The 17,838-nt window shown below is 43.4% G+C and overlaps 1 protein-coding gene across 1 annotated transcript in view; it reads left to right on the top strand.

The window, feature by feature from the left end:
- The window catches only part of LOC111864460 (lipase 3), an 88,090-nt gene that overhangs the window by 31,291 nt on the left and 38,961 nt on the right, over positions 1-17,838 (top strand). The window contains exon 3 of the mRNA XM_033751513.1: positions 14,993-15,322. Coding sequence (XP_033607404.1) covers positions 14,993-15,322 — 330 coding nt within the window. The remainder of the gene's footprint in view (positions 1-14,992; positions 15,323-17,838) is intronic.

The raw sequence follows: 17,838 nt of genomic DNA, 5'->3' as shown, positions 1-17,838 counted from the left end.
GGACGGGATTGAGGCCACTTTGTCGAAAGGTTCGGTTTCGCTGCTGTCATGCCAACGACTCTCTCGTTGCTACGGGAATACATGTTTACCTAACTGGCGCTGTTGTATTGCAACTGCCTCAAACACTGCGTTACTTAGGCACTGCTAAGCGGCCTCCGTAGTCTAGGGGTAACGTTCCCCGGCGAAGAGACCGTGAGAACCGGTTCTCACGGTCTCTTCGATTGCGGATTTCTTATATTTTTTCTTCTACCCTGAAGATGGAGGCGATACGTTCCTCCGAAACGTCGGTTAACACCACATATACACGGTACCAAATCCCAGAAGACTGCTTTCTTCATAGTCACCGCCGTGAAAGCCTCAAATCTTACATAGTTTTACCTGACTACATTATAATTAGTCACAGTAACAGGGGTACGTAATTTCACTAATCCGAATTGCATTCTTCCTCGTTCCACGACGTTTCGCAGCGTTCGTTGTACTCCCCTCCTGCAGTGACAATACACCAATATACAAGTTGTTTCAATATAATTGTGTTTTGACTGTTTTAGAACCCGAAATCCTTTCAGCAATAACCTTGTGCACTAGTTAGTTAGTTATTTAGAGAGGGTGGGTTTCCCCATGCACCGCGACCAGTTTGATCTAGTGTGCTTCCCTCTATGATATTCAACCAGTCTCTATACCCTACCGATAAATGGTGCGTACCATCAGTCCCGCCGAGCAAGCGAGTTCGGCCACTTGCTTAGCGGTATCTATAATGCTTCCCCCATCTATCAGAGGCCTTAGAGACTATCGTTGGGCGGGAAACGTCCTGGAATTTGGCTCAGTGATCCCCTTTGGGGATATGAGGTTCTTTTACGTGCCGTAAAGTTACGACACGGGACACACAGCTTAAAGTCCCTCCCGGAGGAATTGTTCCCTGATTTTTTCCGCCCTTAAAAATTCGACGACCTCCGCCGGGTATTTGAACCCGCGTACCACGAGTCATGAGGTGGGAACGTTACCTCTAGACTACGGAGGCCGCTTCCATTGTGCACTAACCGCTGCACCAGAAGGGCGAAACAGGAATGGAATTGTCGCTGTGTTACGCCTATGCGTCTGTAACCAGAGCTCCGTGCATATGAAACACACTGCAGTGTTCAAATATTCAAGGTGAAAAGAGTGAAGCAGTGGCAGAAACCTCCACTAAAACCAATGTCTAAACTAGAGTTTGATAGGATTTGAGTTTCTCACACCGGTGGTTATGAAGACCGCTATCTTCTGGGATATAACGCCGTGTAGTCCGTTGAAAGTCAACCGACGTTTCGGAGGAATATTTCGTCTCAATCTTCAGAGTAGAAATACAAGCCGAGAAAGAAACCAGTGTGAAAGCAATTGCCGTTATATCTCTCTTTACAACTTGACAATCCCTAACAATTTCTATAATTTCCTCACATCTGTTCCTATCGAATTTGATAGTTTCCCAGAAAACTGGTGTTAAGCCCGATACCGAAAACTTATTTGTTGATCTATACATCCACTCCCCCATACGTCTTAAAGGCGTAGTGTTTAATTAGTTACGCACAGGGACAACTTTACCTTTTACCTTGCCGGAAACTTACTTTCCCTACTCGCCTCTTGTGTAATTCTGAAACGCGGCCACATCCACTGGTTCACAAGAGCACAACAGCCCTACATTATAACACAGAGACACTCTCAACCATGTCACAGACCTAATTTCCAACATTGCGTGTCTATCTTAATCATATTTCATTTCATTCCTCGTTTCCAGGCACGAGGGAAGTAGGTCCATGACTGTTCACAGTAGTGTCATCATTGCTGGACCGGTTTGCCTACAGCCCACACACACATGCCAAGAATACCTACTGCCTTCCTTCTTCCTCCACTCCTCAGCAAGATCTCTCCATCTTTTTCCCTCTTGTGACACTGTACGTAGAAGTTCAATCACTCTTTGGTTAACGTCTCAAGAAACAAGTGACAGACTTGACACTGGACTTGATTTTGGTACTTACAAATATTAACATCCGAACTTCAATGAACAGCCATTCGTCTCATAGTTCTAAAACGTGTGATTTATTTTTCCCGTGATTTAGGTGTGCTATTCACTAACACAGCCTCAGAAGGGAAGTGTTTAAGCGAGAGAAATTTCGTGAAAGGAAGTTGGAATTGAGTCAAGTGACTATGCATATCTGGAACCAGTTTTCTTGCGGTTATTTCTTAGTTGTATAATCGTGAAGACAGGGAACGTGTGCACGGTGGCAGCGAACTCTTCGATCATGGCCACTAACTGGATCCGGATGTATTGGGTCATGTGGCTGGCGACGAGGCATCAGCAGATCTTGAGCCTTCAGCTGTCGTATCAGCCGTTCCACACAACGGTAAGTAACTCTTCAGCTGTGACAAGCAAAGGCACTGCCTGCCACATCTGGCGATGCACTGCGAAAGTTTGCGGAAGTAAACGGCACTTGGGAACAAACGTGACACTAATGATAATACTAAATGTTTGGCTCAGTGCCTGTGTACGCACTTCTGTTTCCGAATGAATTATCACACTCAATTTCGTAACTTTTCTCTAAGCAAAATCCTAATTTAGAAATTTAAAAATGCATAATAATCAAAATACTTGAAATCATTACTCTACCACACTCTACACTTTCCATATTGAACTTTATTTCACACTACCGTCTTGTCCAAAGCATCATGTGTCAAATATTAAATTAAGCGTTTGACGCAGAGCAGATTAATGAAGATGGTAACGGTCCAGATTTGTAGTCGAGATGTCATCGGTTCGAAACTCGGCCGCGTCACCGTCTTTCCTGATTGATGTTTTGTATAGCGTTCCTCCGTCCCTCCAGGCAAATGTACGACCGTTTCCTCCAAAATTCTCCCCACTTAATCATTCACCCTACCGTCCGACGCTATTTAGTCTTGATACTGAAAGCGTAACTGAATAACTTAAAAAGAAATTGGTTGGTTAGCTATAATCGCTAAAACAGGTTTCCATTCTTCTGCGTATATTACGTATAATGAAAGTCGACTAGAGAAAGCTAAGAAACTACTTCATGCTTTATAGAAACACTTGCAAAAGCATGGAACTGTTTAGTTCGTCATATCGACTGTAAAGTCACATAACTATTAATTTCGTAACTTAAATTTCAAAAGTAAAATCCAAAATATATTTACACGTACGATGTACGACGATCTGCATTCCAGTCCACCGTGATTTTCTCGGTCTGTTTCGACCTATTTTGTTATTACTAGTGGGGTGGGACTAAGTCCCTTGTACTGCGGCCACTTCTGGCCTCTTGTACCAGCCCCAGATGATAGGTGAGGGTGTTTGTGGAGCAATTGGTGAAATGAAGATTGGCTGCGGAAACCGAAGTACTCGGAGAAAACCTGCCCCAGCGCCACTTTGTCCACCACAAATCCCACTTGACCAGACCCCGGGATCGAACACGGGCCGCCGCGGTGGGAAGCCAGCGACTAACCGCATGAGCTATGGCCCGGCCCTCTGTTTCGACCTAAGTACCGTTCTTTCACCTCTGCAACTATTCCACGTCGATCACTCGGATTAGAACAGCGCTTGCGGAACAGAAATGTCCATTTTTCTTGTGATAGGTCTTTCTGGGCGCATTTGACAACGCAAGGGGTGCTACCATATGCACAAAAGAATTCATAAGTGCAGAAATATATTGTGAACCAAATAACCAGTGGTAGGTACGGAAATTTTTTTCAACCGCTCGCTATTAATATTTTAATTCATCCTAGTTTATCAGTTTAAAATGCACTGTGTATAATTTAGATGTCCTTTTTTACTAAAGGGGCATTTATGACAAAGTCCACTAGACTCCTTTTATAAATTTCTGTGACACAGATGTGACTACAGTCAACAGTGTTTTAATAAAGAGCTTGTCAGGTAGTTTCCTGTAATATAATTCATAAAGTAAAGAGCCTTCATAAATTTAAATGCGTCCCGCGTCGCAGCAAAATTATGTAACCGCCCAGGTTAATTTAAACTAAAACATCTTTCTTTTAAAAATACAGGACGCTCACAACAGCACGCTCTATTGATTCGGCGTAGCTACTCCGGCAACCTTGAAACTGTTCCCGTGACCTCGCTGCGGCACGCTGCCACCGTGAACTGACGCCTTCTCTTGTATACGCGGTTCATACGTTACCTAACAATGTCATATCAACTACACAATTCACTTAGCGTCGATTAAAATTACACGACGGTTAAGTCGGTTAAATTTTTATTAAATGAGGTTGATTCAACTACATACTTATACAGTGACGAATACGGTGGGGTTATGATCATGAGTTGAGCAGTGATAGCGCAGTCAGTATGGCGACTAGCTATGGGCTCGACGACAGATGGGTCGGAGTTCGAGTCCTGGTAGGATCAAGATTTTTCTCTTCTCCACGTTGCCCACATCGGCTCTGGGATCTACCCAAACTCCTATCTAATGGGTACCGGTGGCCCTTTCCCGGGGGTTAAGCGGCCGGGGCGTGAAGCTGACCACTTACCTCCAACTAGTGTCGAGATAAAGAAAATGTGGACCTATACACCCGCTCCCCCATACGTCTTCGTGGCGTAGTGCTTAATTAGTTAAGCATAGGGACAGCTTTACCTTTTACCTTTACGATCATGAGTTGCTCGTGTGTAAGAATATGGAAGGATATGATAATGGTCTATTTGAAGAGACATTCATTTGATAAGCAGTATGATGAATGGCTGAATATGTCTTCCCCTGGAATTACAGAGTACAGTAGTACAAAACAACAGAAGTACGTTATTGTACTCGCTAATTCCAGGCTCCGAGGAATTAGTGGCGGACACACAGAGCAGCAAGGCGAAGTAATAAACCTCCTTTTCTAGCCCCATTTTCTTATTTTGTTTTCTGTCTGTGTGCCCCTCTCTAATTTCTTTTTCGTTTTCTGTGCTGTCCGTGTCGCATCAAGGAGGTTTGGGAGATCATTTTGCTATGTGTTTCTATGTATCCCCTTAATTGTTTCGTTTTCTATGACGTCCGTAAGGTATCAAAGGAAAGTAGGCAGTCAGTTCTTCCCAGAAATTACTGCATTTTTTCAAAATAAGGAAAAAAAGGTAAAAGGTAAACCTTTCCCTGTAACAGGCCGTGAAGGCTCATAGGGTTGTGAGACGTCGAGGCTCCCACATTTCCTAGACAGTCTGCTGAGAGATGGCGGTGAGGTTGTCAGCCTCACGCGTTGGCCGCCCTTTACTCCCAGCAAGAGTCCTGGTACTCATTTCTGTTAGAAGCTGAGTCGACCCCAGGGCTATTGTGCGGCTAAGATTAGGTAAATTGTAAAAAAATCCACTTCATGGGGACTCGAACCCGTGACCTTCAGCCTTGTAGTATAGTGCCTCAACGAACTATGCTACCGCGTGTCCTTCAAAAGAAGGAAAGCAGGCTAAAAACAACAGAAGAAACTGTGTGTTTGTCGAGATTAAAAGACTGTACCTCTCGAATACAATTCAGACTTGTCACGGGCCTTAATCAACCCTAACCTAAAGCAGCCAATGTAATAGAAAAGAAGTATATTTCATTTTCATTTGTTTCTTACAACATAAATTCATTACAATTACAACAGTATTGATGTATACACTTATTTAAGTACATTATATTACAGCTGCAGAACTCGAAGGTTCAACACTGCTAATCATAAAGCGCCAATGGACCAGTTCCTGAACTAGATCCCATCCACGTGAGATCCTCTAAATCTGTTCCTATAAGATCCACCTTCAGTTTAACTTTCCATCGCCTTCTTAGTCTTCCAAGGGCATCTTTTCCAAAAGCTCATATCCATCAATATTCTGCATGGATTTAATGTCTCTTCTGTCTTAGAGCCATTAAATTACAATTATGTATAGACCTACAACTGCTTGGCTAATAAACTGCGTGTCCTGCATTACAAGTATGCAATCTAGTTTGTTCTTCATCCCTTTAATATGCGCTGCAGTCTTTCTAGCGTCACTACTCTTACATGGACTCATACGAACAAGCTAGCACCACGCAGGATCTGAGGTCCTTACAGCGGTGGTTATGAACAGTACTATACTCTGGGGTATAATGCCGTGCAGTCCGTTTAAAGTCAACCGACGTTTCAGAGGAACATATTGCCTCCATCTTCAGTACTATTGTCTAGGATATAACGCCGTGTAGTCTGTTGAAAGTCAACCGACGTTTTTCAGGAACATACTGCATCCATCACCTTTAAAGATGAAGGAGATATGTTTCTCCGAAACGTCGGTAGATTTTCAACGGATTGCACGGCGTTATATCCCAGAAGCTAGTACTCTTCAAGTCAGGACTAATTAAAACCACAAATAACAATGGAAACACACCGAATGTATGATACAAGATTATGGAAGATAACACAGAAGGGCGGATTGTTGTGTTCACGGTATTCAAGATTTGAGCTGTATGACGGAGATAGACGTCTTGACCACCTGAGCAACTGTCAGCTTCTGGAGAAGCAATCTGTTCCACGGAGGTAATTAGTTCGAATAAGCTGCAGACTGATTTGATTGTTTTGTCTGTAATAAAAAGTATATCAATAGGCCTACAACGGCATTAATGAATTACATAAAACGTAAAGTAAAGATATCCCTGTAACAGGCCGTGAAGACCCATAGGGTTGTGAGACGTTGAGGGTCACACATTATCTAGACAATCGGCTCAAAGATGACGGTAAGGTTGTCAGCCTTACTCGCCGGCCGCCCTTTACCCTCAGGAAGATTCCTGGTACTCATTTCTGTTAGAGGCTGAGTCGACCCCAGGGTCATAGTGCGGCGGGAAGGATTAGGTCTATTGAAAAAAATACAATGACCTCATCGGGACTTGAACCCGCGACCTTCCAGCTTGTAGCATAGTGCCTCAACCAACTACGCTACCGCGTACATAATTAAAATAAATAAGTAATCTATTTACTGGCTCCATTTCAAGCGCAGTGGTTACTGTGTGTGTCATCTGCATTAACATTTAAAACTGAGGATTTTGCCCAGCCAGTGTGTTTCTGAATTTTGTATGACTATCAGCCTAAAAATGGCTGTTCTCACAACTAATATCAATTGACTGTTCTTTGTAATGGAAGTGTATTGGGTTTTCTGTGCGGTAGGACCTGAATTTTTAAATATTAATTTGATTAATATTAGGCTTCAAGGGGTAACCGAGAAAACAGGCTCGGGAGTTCAGGCTAGTTGCTTGAATTCGGAATGTGTCCAGTTGGAAGCCCCGCCGAGATAGCGGCTAACACTGATACCCCCAGACACTCAATACGAATTCCAGGATACGACTTCAAAATAGCCCACGACCACTTCCTTCCAAATCCTGCAATGTATTGGTAATTTTATGGCTGGGCCTTAATTAATTAAGCACCACACCATGACGACCATCCTGTCAACCTTGCCTCTGCAGATATCTCGGCAACCCAGCCCGTCATCCATTCGCTGTACAGTCTCCTTCAAAATCCGATTCATCATTCTGCTACACGACGCTACAGCTCTTGTCATACCTTGGCCGCTTTTTCGTTTTTTTAATCTATACACAGTCGGTAGGACTCCTTGAACGGGGATCAGCTCGTCACAAGGTCGCTACCTAAACAAAGAACAACATGAACTCAGAATAAACGCAGACAGACAACCGTGCCTCGAGTGGGTTTCAAACTCAAGATGCCAGTGTTCGAGCGGGCGAAGACGGTTCATGCCTTCGACCGCACGGCCACTGTGACCTGCCTGCGCCACTGATAACGCAGTTAAAGAAACCAAAACACTTGCAAATTCGGAAGAAGCAATCTGAAAACATCTGGTTCGATCTCTACAGTCCGTCCGTTCCTTTCCTCTCGTAAAGTCCGTGGTTTCAGGGTTCATTTGTTTTCTCCCTTCTGTTTGATCCTCATATTCTAGTCCTTAGGTGTCAATGTTAGGCCGCGCCATAGTCGCTGACTTCCCACCGCGGCGGCCCGGATTCAATCCCGGGTCTGGTCAAGTGGGATTTGTGGTGGACAAAGTAGCGCTAGGGCAGGTTTTCTCAGAGTACTTCGGTTTCCCATGCCAATCTTCATTCCACCAGTTGCTCCACAATCACCCTGACCTATCATCTGGGGCTGGTACAATAGGCCAGAAGTGGCCGCAGTACAAGGGACTTAATCCCACTCCACTAGCAATAATAATAAATATAATAGGTGTCAATGTATGACTTGGGCTTTCGGGACTAGACCACGTCGGAAGCTGAGGATTTTCCAACGTTTCGGCAAACTTTTCACTTATCATCTTCAGGGTTAATGACTTTGGAAGAAGTTTCTCATGTGTCTTGTATAGCTCTCACATTAGGCCGTGCCTAGAGATGAAGCTGTGATCGGATGACCGTAAGAGAAGGATCCTAACCAACAGGGACTTGTGTTTAGTAAAAGGAAAGAAAGAGGCGAAGAAAAGTGTTCTGGCAGCCATGAGATCTTGAGAAGAGGCGAAACTTTTCCGAATATTCTCAAAATCATTTTGTTGTCAGAATATTTTTCATCGCCTCCTTTTCATTAACCACGTGGTTGCCTCAATATTTTCTTTCATTCCTCCCGCTCCCTTGTTCATCCAATCACTGCTTCGCATGCGATACATGGCCTAATGCGAGAGCTACATAAGAGCTGTTAAGAGCTGTTCCCTAAATTATCGACCCTGAAGATGGCAACTCCAAGGTTTGTCGAAACCACTGAAAACCCTCAAACATTCGAGCAGCATAGTTCCAAAAGCGGAACTCATACAATGATCCACGGCCTGAGAAATCATGGCATCGATTATGAGAACGGAGGCAGTATGTTCCCTAGAAACACGCCTGGTTCTGACAGCAGCCCAAAGAATTTTATGCTGCTGGTTATCATGGGCCTGTGAAACGATGGGACAAGTGCCTCAATGTACAGGGAGATTATGTTGAGAAATAAAAGCATATTTCAAGTCAGTACTCTTATCTGTTTAAGTTCTATATCCATTTGTAACTTAATTATTGACTTACCTATGTATATTGCTCTATGTTACAAATATACAGCACGTGGCAGGACAGCTGGAATGTGTGTGCTCGCAAGAACTGGGCATTAAGACGTACATTTCTGCAAAGGTCCCATTTGAAAAATTTTATGGATAGAGTGAAGCTCTTCAGCGAGGGCCCTACTTACTACAACACAGAACTACCTAGCTACACGTTGCAATAATTTATTGTTCTAAGGAACAGTAAGGAATCTTTCAAGTTCCTCCGTCTTAAATTTCCTGGCTGTAATACTTTTAGGACATCACGCACGAGAATCAATGATTGGTTTTAAGAGACTGAAATTATCAATCCTATAACGATATTCTGGCTGTTTGGAATATGTTTGCTGAAAGCAAATTACACCACCCACTTTCTCATATTGCCAAATTTAAGTAACAGAGAGGGGCGATCACAGTGGCCACGCGATCTAAGGCAAGAACTGTCATCGCCCGCTCGAACGCTGGGATCGTGGACTCGAATCCCCTTCAAGGCATGTATGTCTGGGTTTATTCTGTGTTTATGTGGGTAGGGGCCTTGCGACGGGCTGATCCCCTTTCCATGGAGTCCTATAGACTCTCTTAGACTAAGAAACTGAAGTGAAACAAAGAGTTTCACGGATGCTCCAATCTCCAAAGTGGGAGCAACAGGAAAGAGAATATAAGAAGGACCTGGTGATATATGGACTAAACACTACAGAAGAAACATAGATCACCTTGTGGCGTAATCAAGTAACCTCAATGGAGTACAGACCTTCCTGTGAACCTAACAGCAACAAGTTAGCCAATAAATTCCTTGCATGTATGGAACCTGCCATTCACAGCAGCCGCGCGATCTAAGGCACGAACTGTCTTCGCTGGGTCGAATCTCACTCAAGACATGGATGTCCGTCTGCGTTTATTCTGTTTGTGTTGTCCTGTGCAGGTAGCGGCCTTGTGACGGGCTGATCCCCCATCCAAGGAGTCCTACCGACTGTCTTAGGATTAAGATACTGAAGTGAAATAAAGCGTTTCACGAATGTCTTATGCTCCAAGTGGCAGCAACAGGAAAGAGAGAGAGAGATTTATGGAAACTAGATGCTCATATCGTACTCATCATTTTCAGACAGTGAAGAGAAAGGTAGCAGATTCTCTATTCTACAAACAACAGGAACTAAAACCGCCATACCAGAGAGATCCTATTGAACATATTGTACTTTTCTTGCCTTAGGTTTCTACTCAGGGTACGACGCGCTCCCTGGACAGAGTACAGAGCAATACGTTTGCGGATATGTGAATTGTCTGTCCTCTGCGGTACAGGCGACCTCAGTTTCTTTGCGGGGAAAATGAAAAGAGTGAAATATGAGAGTAATGGTCAAGCATTGTGGAAAAAAGAAAGTCCATCATCTTCGTCTGTCACAGATTAGGCTCAGAATTGGTTTTGAAATGATGGATCCATTAGCTAGATGACAGGAACATGCATGAGAGAACAGCGCGGGAAGATGAAGATTCAGAAAAATGGAGCAAGAAAAGAAGATGATGGCGTGGAGAATAGCGAGGGAAGATGAAGAATATGGAACAAACGGAGCAAGAAACGAACAAGAGGGGGCAGAGAACAGCGAGGGAAGATGAAGAATACAGAATACGGAGCAAGAAACGACAAGATGGCGCAAACAAGAACGAGGGAAGATGAAGAATGTAGAAAGACGGAGCCATGTTATGTGGGCCCCTTGTTACCATGGCATGGCGCGTCCTCAGGTTGCGGAGGAGGATACGACCTCCAGATATGGAGGGTAGCTGCGAATATATTGAATAAGCAGTCACGGACATCCGACAGGGGGTGGCCCTCCAGCTTTGGGGTTGGGCGTGGGGCGTCAAGCTCCTCACCTTAAAAAATAAGCCTGTATGGTGTGTCACAAAAAGCCTCAGACTTTGACGGATAATGCGGATAAATTATCTTACTCAAGAAGGATGAGCTGGGCAAGGAACGTAGCACGAATGGGAGAAGTGGAACGCATATGGGATGTTGGTGTGGTAGCCAGAAAGAAAGAGTCCATTAGGAAGACCAAGACGTAGGTGATTGGATAATATTAAAATGGATCTTCGAGAGACAGGGTGGGATAGTATGGACTGGATTGAACTAGCTCNCAGATATGGAGGGTAGCTGCGAATATATTGAATAAGCAGTCACGGACATCCGACAGGGGGTGGCCCTCCAGCTTTGGGGTTGGGCGTGGGGCGTCAAGCTCCTCACCTTAAAAAATAAGCCTGTATGGTGTGTCACAAAAAGCCTCAGACTTTGACGGATAATGCGGATAAATTATCTTACTCAAGAAGGATGAGCTGGGCAAGGAACGTAGCACGAATGGGAGAAGTGGAACGCATATGGGATGTTGGTGTGGTAGCCAGAAAGAAAGAGTCCATTAGGAAGACCAAGACGTAGGTGGTTGGATAATATTAAAATTGATCTTCGAGAGACAGGGTGGGATAGTATGGACTGGATTAATCTAGCTAGGATAGGGACCAGTGGAGGAATCTAATGAACACGGTAATGAACCTTCGGGTTATATAAAATGTTGGGAAATTCCTGTGCGGCTGCATGAGTGGTGAATTCTCAAGAAGGGCTCAGATCTATGGAATTAGCTTAGTTAGAAAGACGGAGCTGTAAAGGAACACGCATGCGCATGGAATAGCGCGGGAAGATGATGAATATAGAAAAACGAGAAGGTAAGGAACGCGCGTGCGCATAGAATTGCGCGCGAAAAACAAATATGTGGGCCTATAAATTCTTTAATGTGCGCTTCAGAGACGTGTTGTAGTAGAGCAGCGCATTGAGAGAATTGCACTGATCTGAATTAAACGCACTCTGAACTTAATAATACTTTTTTTTTTCTTGCATTTTAATGGCGATCTTCCAACAACTGAAGCGTTTACTTTCATGTAGAATGAGCTATCCTGATAAGATCACACGAGGAAACTATTGAAAACGAACAGAGTGTTGAAAATTGTCTCGAATGAGTGTTGTGTTGAATGTTTATCGCTGTCAAGGTCAGCATGAAAACTTCATTCATGGAGACAATCTTCCTATATTTCAAATATTTATTGCAAGGAGCTATACAAAATTATTTATCGTTACGTGTGTAGTTTCTGTCAAATTTATCCGACCTAAAATGAAACGGCGCGAACCTTCTCGTAATGTTATCTAACATCAAACTGGATCAAATTCTGTCTACATTTTTCCGAGTTGTTTCATGCGTACAGACGGTTAGACAGAAGACTTGAAGTATCGATTTTAAAAGGCGCTCCGCGTAGATGTGAACATGCCTAAAATTGTCTCCTTTGCTCTCCTATATTTAGGGAAGGAGCATACGTAATTAAAACTTTTTTCCCTTAGCACTATAGCCCCAGTGGGCCTAGGCCTATCTCCATGAACTTTCCCGAAAATTAAAACTATTATGTACAAAAATCAAGTGCAAATAAATCGTCTAGCCGATCGTACAAAAGGGGAACGGTGATATTTTATACAATTCCGGGAGGTACCTAAATATCTGTGCCATTTTAGAGCAAGATTCAAAACAATGAAATAAAAATATTTAGAATGAAGGAAGCCTGATAACATTACTGCAACAACAGACGCCAGAATACTAATATTTCTATCACGAATGAAAAAGCTGAAAACAATGGAACTTAAACGACTAAAAGCAATCCATCATTTTTATACAGTGCTTTCTGACAGCTTCGCCGTTGTTCGTCCGACTAAGTCAATATGTGTACAGGTTCGTATTCCTGCCATACCTTTCCAAACCGTAAACAGACCATGGAAAAAGTTGCAGAATAGAAAATGGAATCACTTCAAGTGCCTCTCGAACTTTCAGAAGGGAGATTAGCACACACTGTGCACTGGGAAGGCATTTGCAGGACGAGTTTAGCTGGGGCATGTCCTCTGACAAGAGCTTAAGGTTAGTGCAAAATAAAGTCAAGAAGATTTGATATTTGAGCACAAAGATAACTGAATATATTGATCAAATTGAAAGGAAAAAATATTTTATTCTCACTACAACAGTAGACATAGGAGCGCTTAGTGCTTTTGCGATGTTCACGTCAATATCTGACAGTCATTATCTCGGCAAATACGTACACGTCCATACACAGAAACATCGCTAAGTATCCACATGGCGAGACACGCTGCATTTCCTCTCGACACTTCTCGATCCAGAGGTCCCGAGTTCGATTCCCGGCGCTACCAGATTTTCTGAGAAGTAGTGGGTCTAGAACGGGGTCCACTCAGCCTCGTGAGGATAACTGAGGAGCTATTTCAAGGAAATAACGGCTCCGGTCTAGAAAACCGAGATTAACGGCCATGGGGATTCGTTGCGCTGACCACGCGACACCCTCTATCCGCTAAAGTTGGCACTAACTCCGCCGACAAGCGCCGGTCGCTATAGTTCGCTTGCGGTATACGTGTGTCTAAATGAACTAGGAAAAAATCTCATTTCATTACGTTAGTTCTTTAGAAGAGACAATGAATAGCCCGACGTTGTATAGCCATCATATGGAGATTGATTGTTCGTTACAAAGAGGTTGTGTCAATAGCAGGAGTTACGATGTGAGGGTGGTAGTGGGTGAACAGAATGGCGGAAGAAGAAAAGGTCATGCAATGTTTTAATAAACTAATTTACTACGAACTTTCCTCATTCAGTTTAAAATGAGGAGTTCTGAGACAGTCGCTTACATGTCTCTGCTGTCACCACGTAGATCAAACGAGTAACAATGGATCGTCAGATACACACCGCCTTTATTTATTATTACTATTATCATCATCATCATCATGAGGTGAGACTGTGTTCACCTGGTACTGCGGCCACTGTTTGACCTATTATACCAGTCCCAGATGATAGACGATGATGATTGAGGAGCATCTTGGAATGCGAATTGGCAGGGGAAACTGAAGTACTCGAAGAAAACCTGCCCCAATACACTTTGTCCACCACAAATCCCACATGACACGACCGGGGCTCGAACCCGAGTCGCCGCGGTGGGAAACCGAAGACTAACCTAACCACCTGAGCTACAGCGCTGCCTACACACCGCCTGCTTTTCATTCTTAAGAGACCTATTTATACTCCTATGCCTTTCCTCTTCAAGTCTGCCATTGTACCTTCTCCTCAGAACAACCACTATTTATTTTTCTAATATATTTCACTGGAAGCTAAAGAGTCTCTTCAGTTGATATAGCGTCATAAATTAAAACAAAGCAGCAAAGACTGTAGGATAGTTCAGATTAGTCTTTAGGAATGTGACATCGTGTCGCCTGGTAGAACGTTACCAACATTTCAGAGAAACGTACTGCCTCAATTTTTACTCCTGAAGATGGACGCTGCACGTTCCTCCGAAACGACAGTAATGCTCTACCAGATTATATGACGTCACATCCCAGAAGATAGTATTCTTAATCTTCACCGTAAAATCTCAAACTTTTTCTAGTAAGTTGTGTAGTTTCATAGTCACAGCGTCAGTGCATGTAAGAATCAAATGCTCTGCTTTCCACCTGCTTTCAAGCTGGCTTCTTGCTCTTTTTATTCTTCGACCCTGAGGATGGAGGCGACATGCTCCTCCGAACCTTTGTTTCGCTTTCAAAGAACTAACGGCGTTATATCCCAGAAGACAGAACTCTTCAAGAATTAAAAATTAAATGACTTTATTCTATTAATCACTTTCGATTTATTTTGCTTCTGACTCTGTTGGCATCCATGGACCAAACGACAATGATCTGCAAAGTAATTTGATTACACACCACACATAGCACTTAATTGTGTGCACGGAAACTGCGCCAACAACTGTGTCAGCTGTTTAACTGGAAAACAAGTAATGGGTGCAACTTTCTGAGTGTCAACGCGCATGACTAACATACTGTCAGTAAAAGCATAGTGACAATGGCAATTCCAATTTAACTTCAAGTTAGATGATGTTAGTGACGGCGGTTTTCATTTTGCCAGCCCGAGCTGATAAATCAGCACGGTTACCCTGTGGAGAGCCACGCAGTCGTAACAGAAGATGGTTACCAGCTTACCCTCCATCGCATCCCCTACAGTAGTAAACTCCACCGACATCACAGCCCTTCACAGAACAGCCCTTTCAACTCTAATGAACTAGGCATGGGATCCAAGCCGCCAGAGGATATGAAGGCCAAGCCCCGAGGTGACGGGAGGGACTACGTGTTTGAAACAAGTGGAAAGCCTGCAGTGTTCCTTCAGCATGGAGTGCTGGCCAGCTCGCTGGATTGGGTCCTGACTGGTCCTCACAAAGCTCTAGGTGAGTGGAGGAAAGTTACTAGTGCTTAGTCAGTAATTGTGTAACAGCGTAGGAGGGGACGGCCGGACAAGCAAATTCATCCAGGCGAACGCCGAGTTAGTACCTTCAAAGGGGCCATGAATACATCCTTACTTATCAGTCTCCAGCATGTTATTCCTGCTCGGTTCAGGATGGGTTAGGAGCGGTATGATTTAGATGAATTACAGAGAAAGTAATAGGGGAGTGCATAAAATTGCTAAGTATCAAAAGGTTTCATAGTCTCACGTGCAGCACGCCTTTCTATAAAACTTACTGAAAGTTATTCACTTTAAATTGTACATGTCATATAGATTTTACTTTATTAAAAGTTATTCACATATTTCGACTTATAAAGTCACCATCAGGTGTTTTAAAATTATAAAATATAAATGAGGAAACTGCTGTGCTCCCTTATCGTGGTTTTTGGTCCCTTCTATGCGCAGCACAACACAACAAGCTGAACAACCCACCTTTTCGTATATAATTGCGTATATATACACGCCCCGGCCGGTTTACCCCCGGGGAAAGAGCTCCCGGTACCCACTGGATAGGAGGTTAGGTGGGTTCCAGAGCCAGTGTGGACGACGTAGAGAAGAGAAATTTCTTGACACTATCAGGAATCGAACTCCTAAAACTCAGTCGCCCGGCCCGTAGCCAGTCGCTATACCGACTACGCTATCCTGGGTCCTGGTAGGTAAATATACCTGTGAAAATTAAAACCAAGGAATGGAGATGAATGAATTTAAGGACCTATATCTCACGTCTTCGCTTTACGTTCTTCTCTATACGATATACCCTAACACTTCCAAGTTACACGGAAATTACTTGTGCTGGAACGCGCTATCTTCCCCAACGCCATACCCCTCTTCTAAAGTAATATAACAGACGCAGAATTTCTCGGGAGTTGGAGAAATTGTTACAAAGTAATAATGAAAATGTGGAACTACTAATATTCACAATCCGATTATTTATTTCTCCTGTCAACAAGATGGCGTGGGAGAAGCCGAAGAAACTTATATCATGGATCTCTTCCGCTTGTGTTCCGTTCCCTTCCGTTTTCATAAAGCGAGAAAGTTGAAGTTCGCACCTGCCTCCAAGATGTTTCATTCTGACAGTCTTGTGACGGCGCATTTAGTATTACAGTGTTTGTCCTCAGCTCGGCGATCAGCACGGAGCAAACTTTCGCGTGGGGATGGATGACAGATTCCTCAAAAGGAGCTTATTTGTCATATTGCACGTGACCCCTGGCAACGGGGAGAGCGAATTAAGAAATTTAATGTAAACTCCAAAGAACCGTAAACATAATAGCTCTTCACGAACTAATTAATTTTCTGCTACTCTGTTATTCATGGAGGGCTGGGATAGCGCAGTCGGTATAGCGACTACCGGGGATCGGAGTTCGAGTCCCGGTGGAGGCAAGAATTTTAACTTCTCCATGTCGTCCAGACCGGCTCTCGGGCCCATCCACACTCCTACCCAATGATTACCAGGGGCCCTTTACCTGGGGGTCAAGCGGTCGGGGCGTGAAGCTAACCACCCACCTCCAGCTAGTGCCGAGGTCAAGAAAATGTGGATCTATACACCCACTCCCCCATACGCCTTCACGACGTAGTGTTTAATTGGTTAAGCACAGGGACAACTTTACCTTTGCCTTTATTATTATTATTCATTCATTCGGTTATTCTGAGATCTGTATCAACTACAGAAGTTTTATAATAGAAGTCAGCGAATTGTAAAGGAGTCTGTGAAGAGACTTAGTCGGAACAGTTGAGAGCCAGAGGGCAACGAAGTGAGCGCGGAAGCTGAAGAATCTCCAGTGTTAGAAGCCGTTCCCAGGGAACGAGTGGCGAAGACACAGCAGACTAAAAAGACTTAGTGTGTGTTATAGTACACGTAATTTCTAAAGCGTGGAGATAAGTGATGGCGCTATAATTAGGTGTAGTCACGGGTCGTGTGTTAAAGCGATCATTAAATGGAATCTTCAATCCAAACCCCCGTCGATAGTCACATTCATACACGTGACAGCATGTACACTCGGGGAATATTCAACCTTAATGTACTTTTCCGAATGACGTGTGGGAAACTGTCACTTAAATTAAGAAACAAAGAAGTGTAAAAATAAATGAGACAGGTTATACATAACCGGCACATGTGGGTTCATGTATAAGCAGATATGAAGTAAATAAGATAAAAATTTATAACCTTAAACAAAGGACAATATATTGTCGTTCAGTACTTTGTTCTATAATCTGAAAGGTTGACAAATTTCATATTAATTACAAAATGATGAATATTAAAATTATTTTATCCCAATGATGATATTTTCGAATGAATAAAACTTTTATTTCCACTCTCGGATACAAAGAGACTTTACGTTCTCGTCTCGTGCACCTAACCTACTGAAGACAACGGACAATAACCAATATTCTCTCACGATGCACCTTTCTGTGCTGACAGAATAGAGCAGCTTGTAAATAGCGCAGAAACATTAACAGGTA

Source organism: Cryptotermes secundus, unplaced genomic scaffold (assembly GCF_002891405.2).
Source record: "Cryptotermes secundus unplaced genomic scaffold, Csec_1.0 scaffold108, whole genome shotgun sequence".
Classification (NCBI taxonomy): Eukaryota; Metazoa; Arthropoda; class Insecta; order Blattodea; family Kalotermitidae; genus Cryptotermes; species Cryptotermes secundus.
The sequence above is the reverse complement of the archived record's forward strand: the minus strand, read 5'-3'. Positions and strand labels throughout refer to the sequence as shown.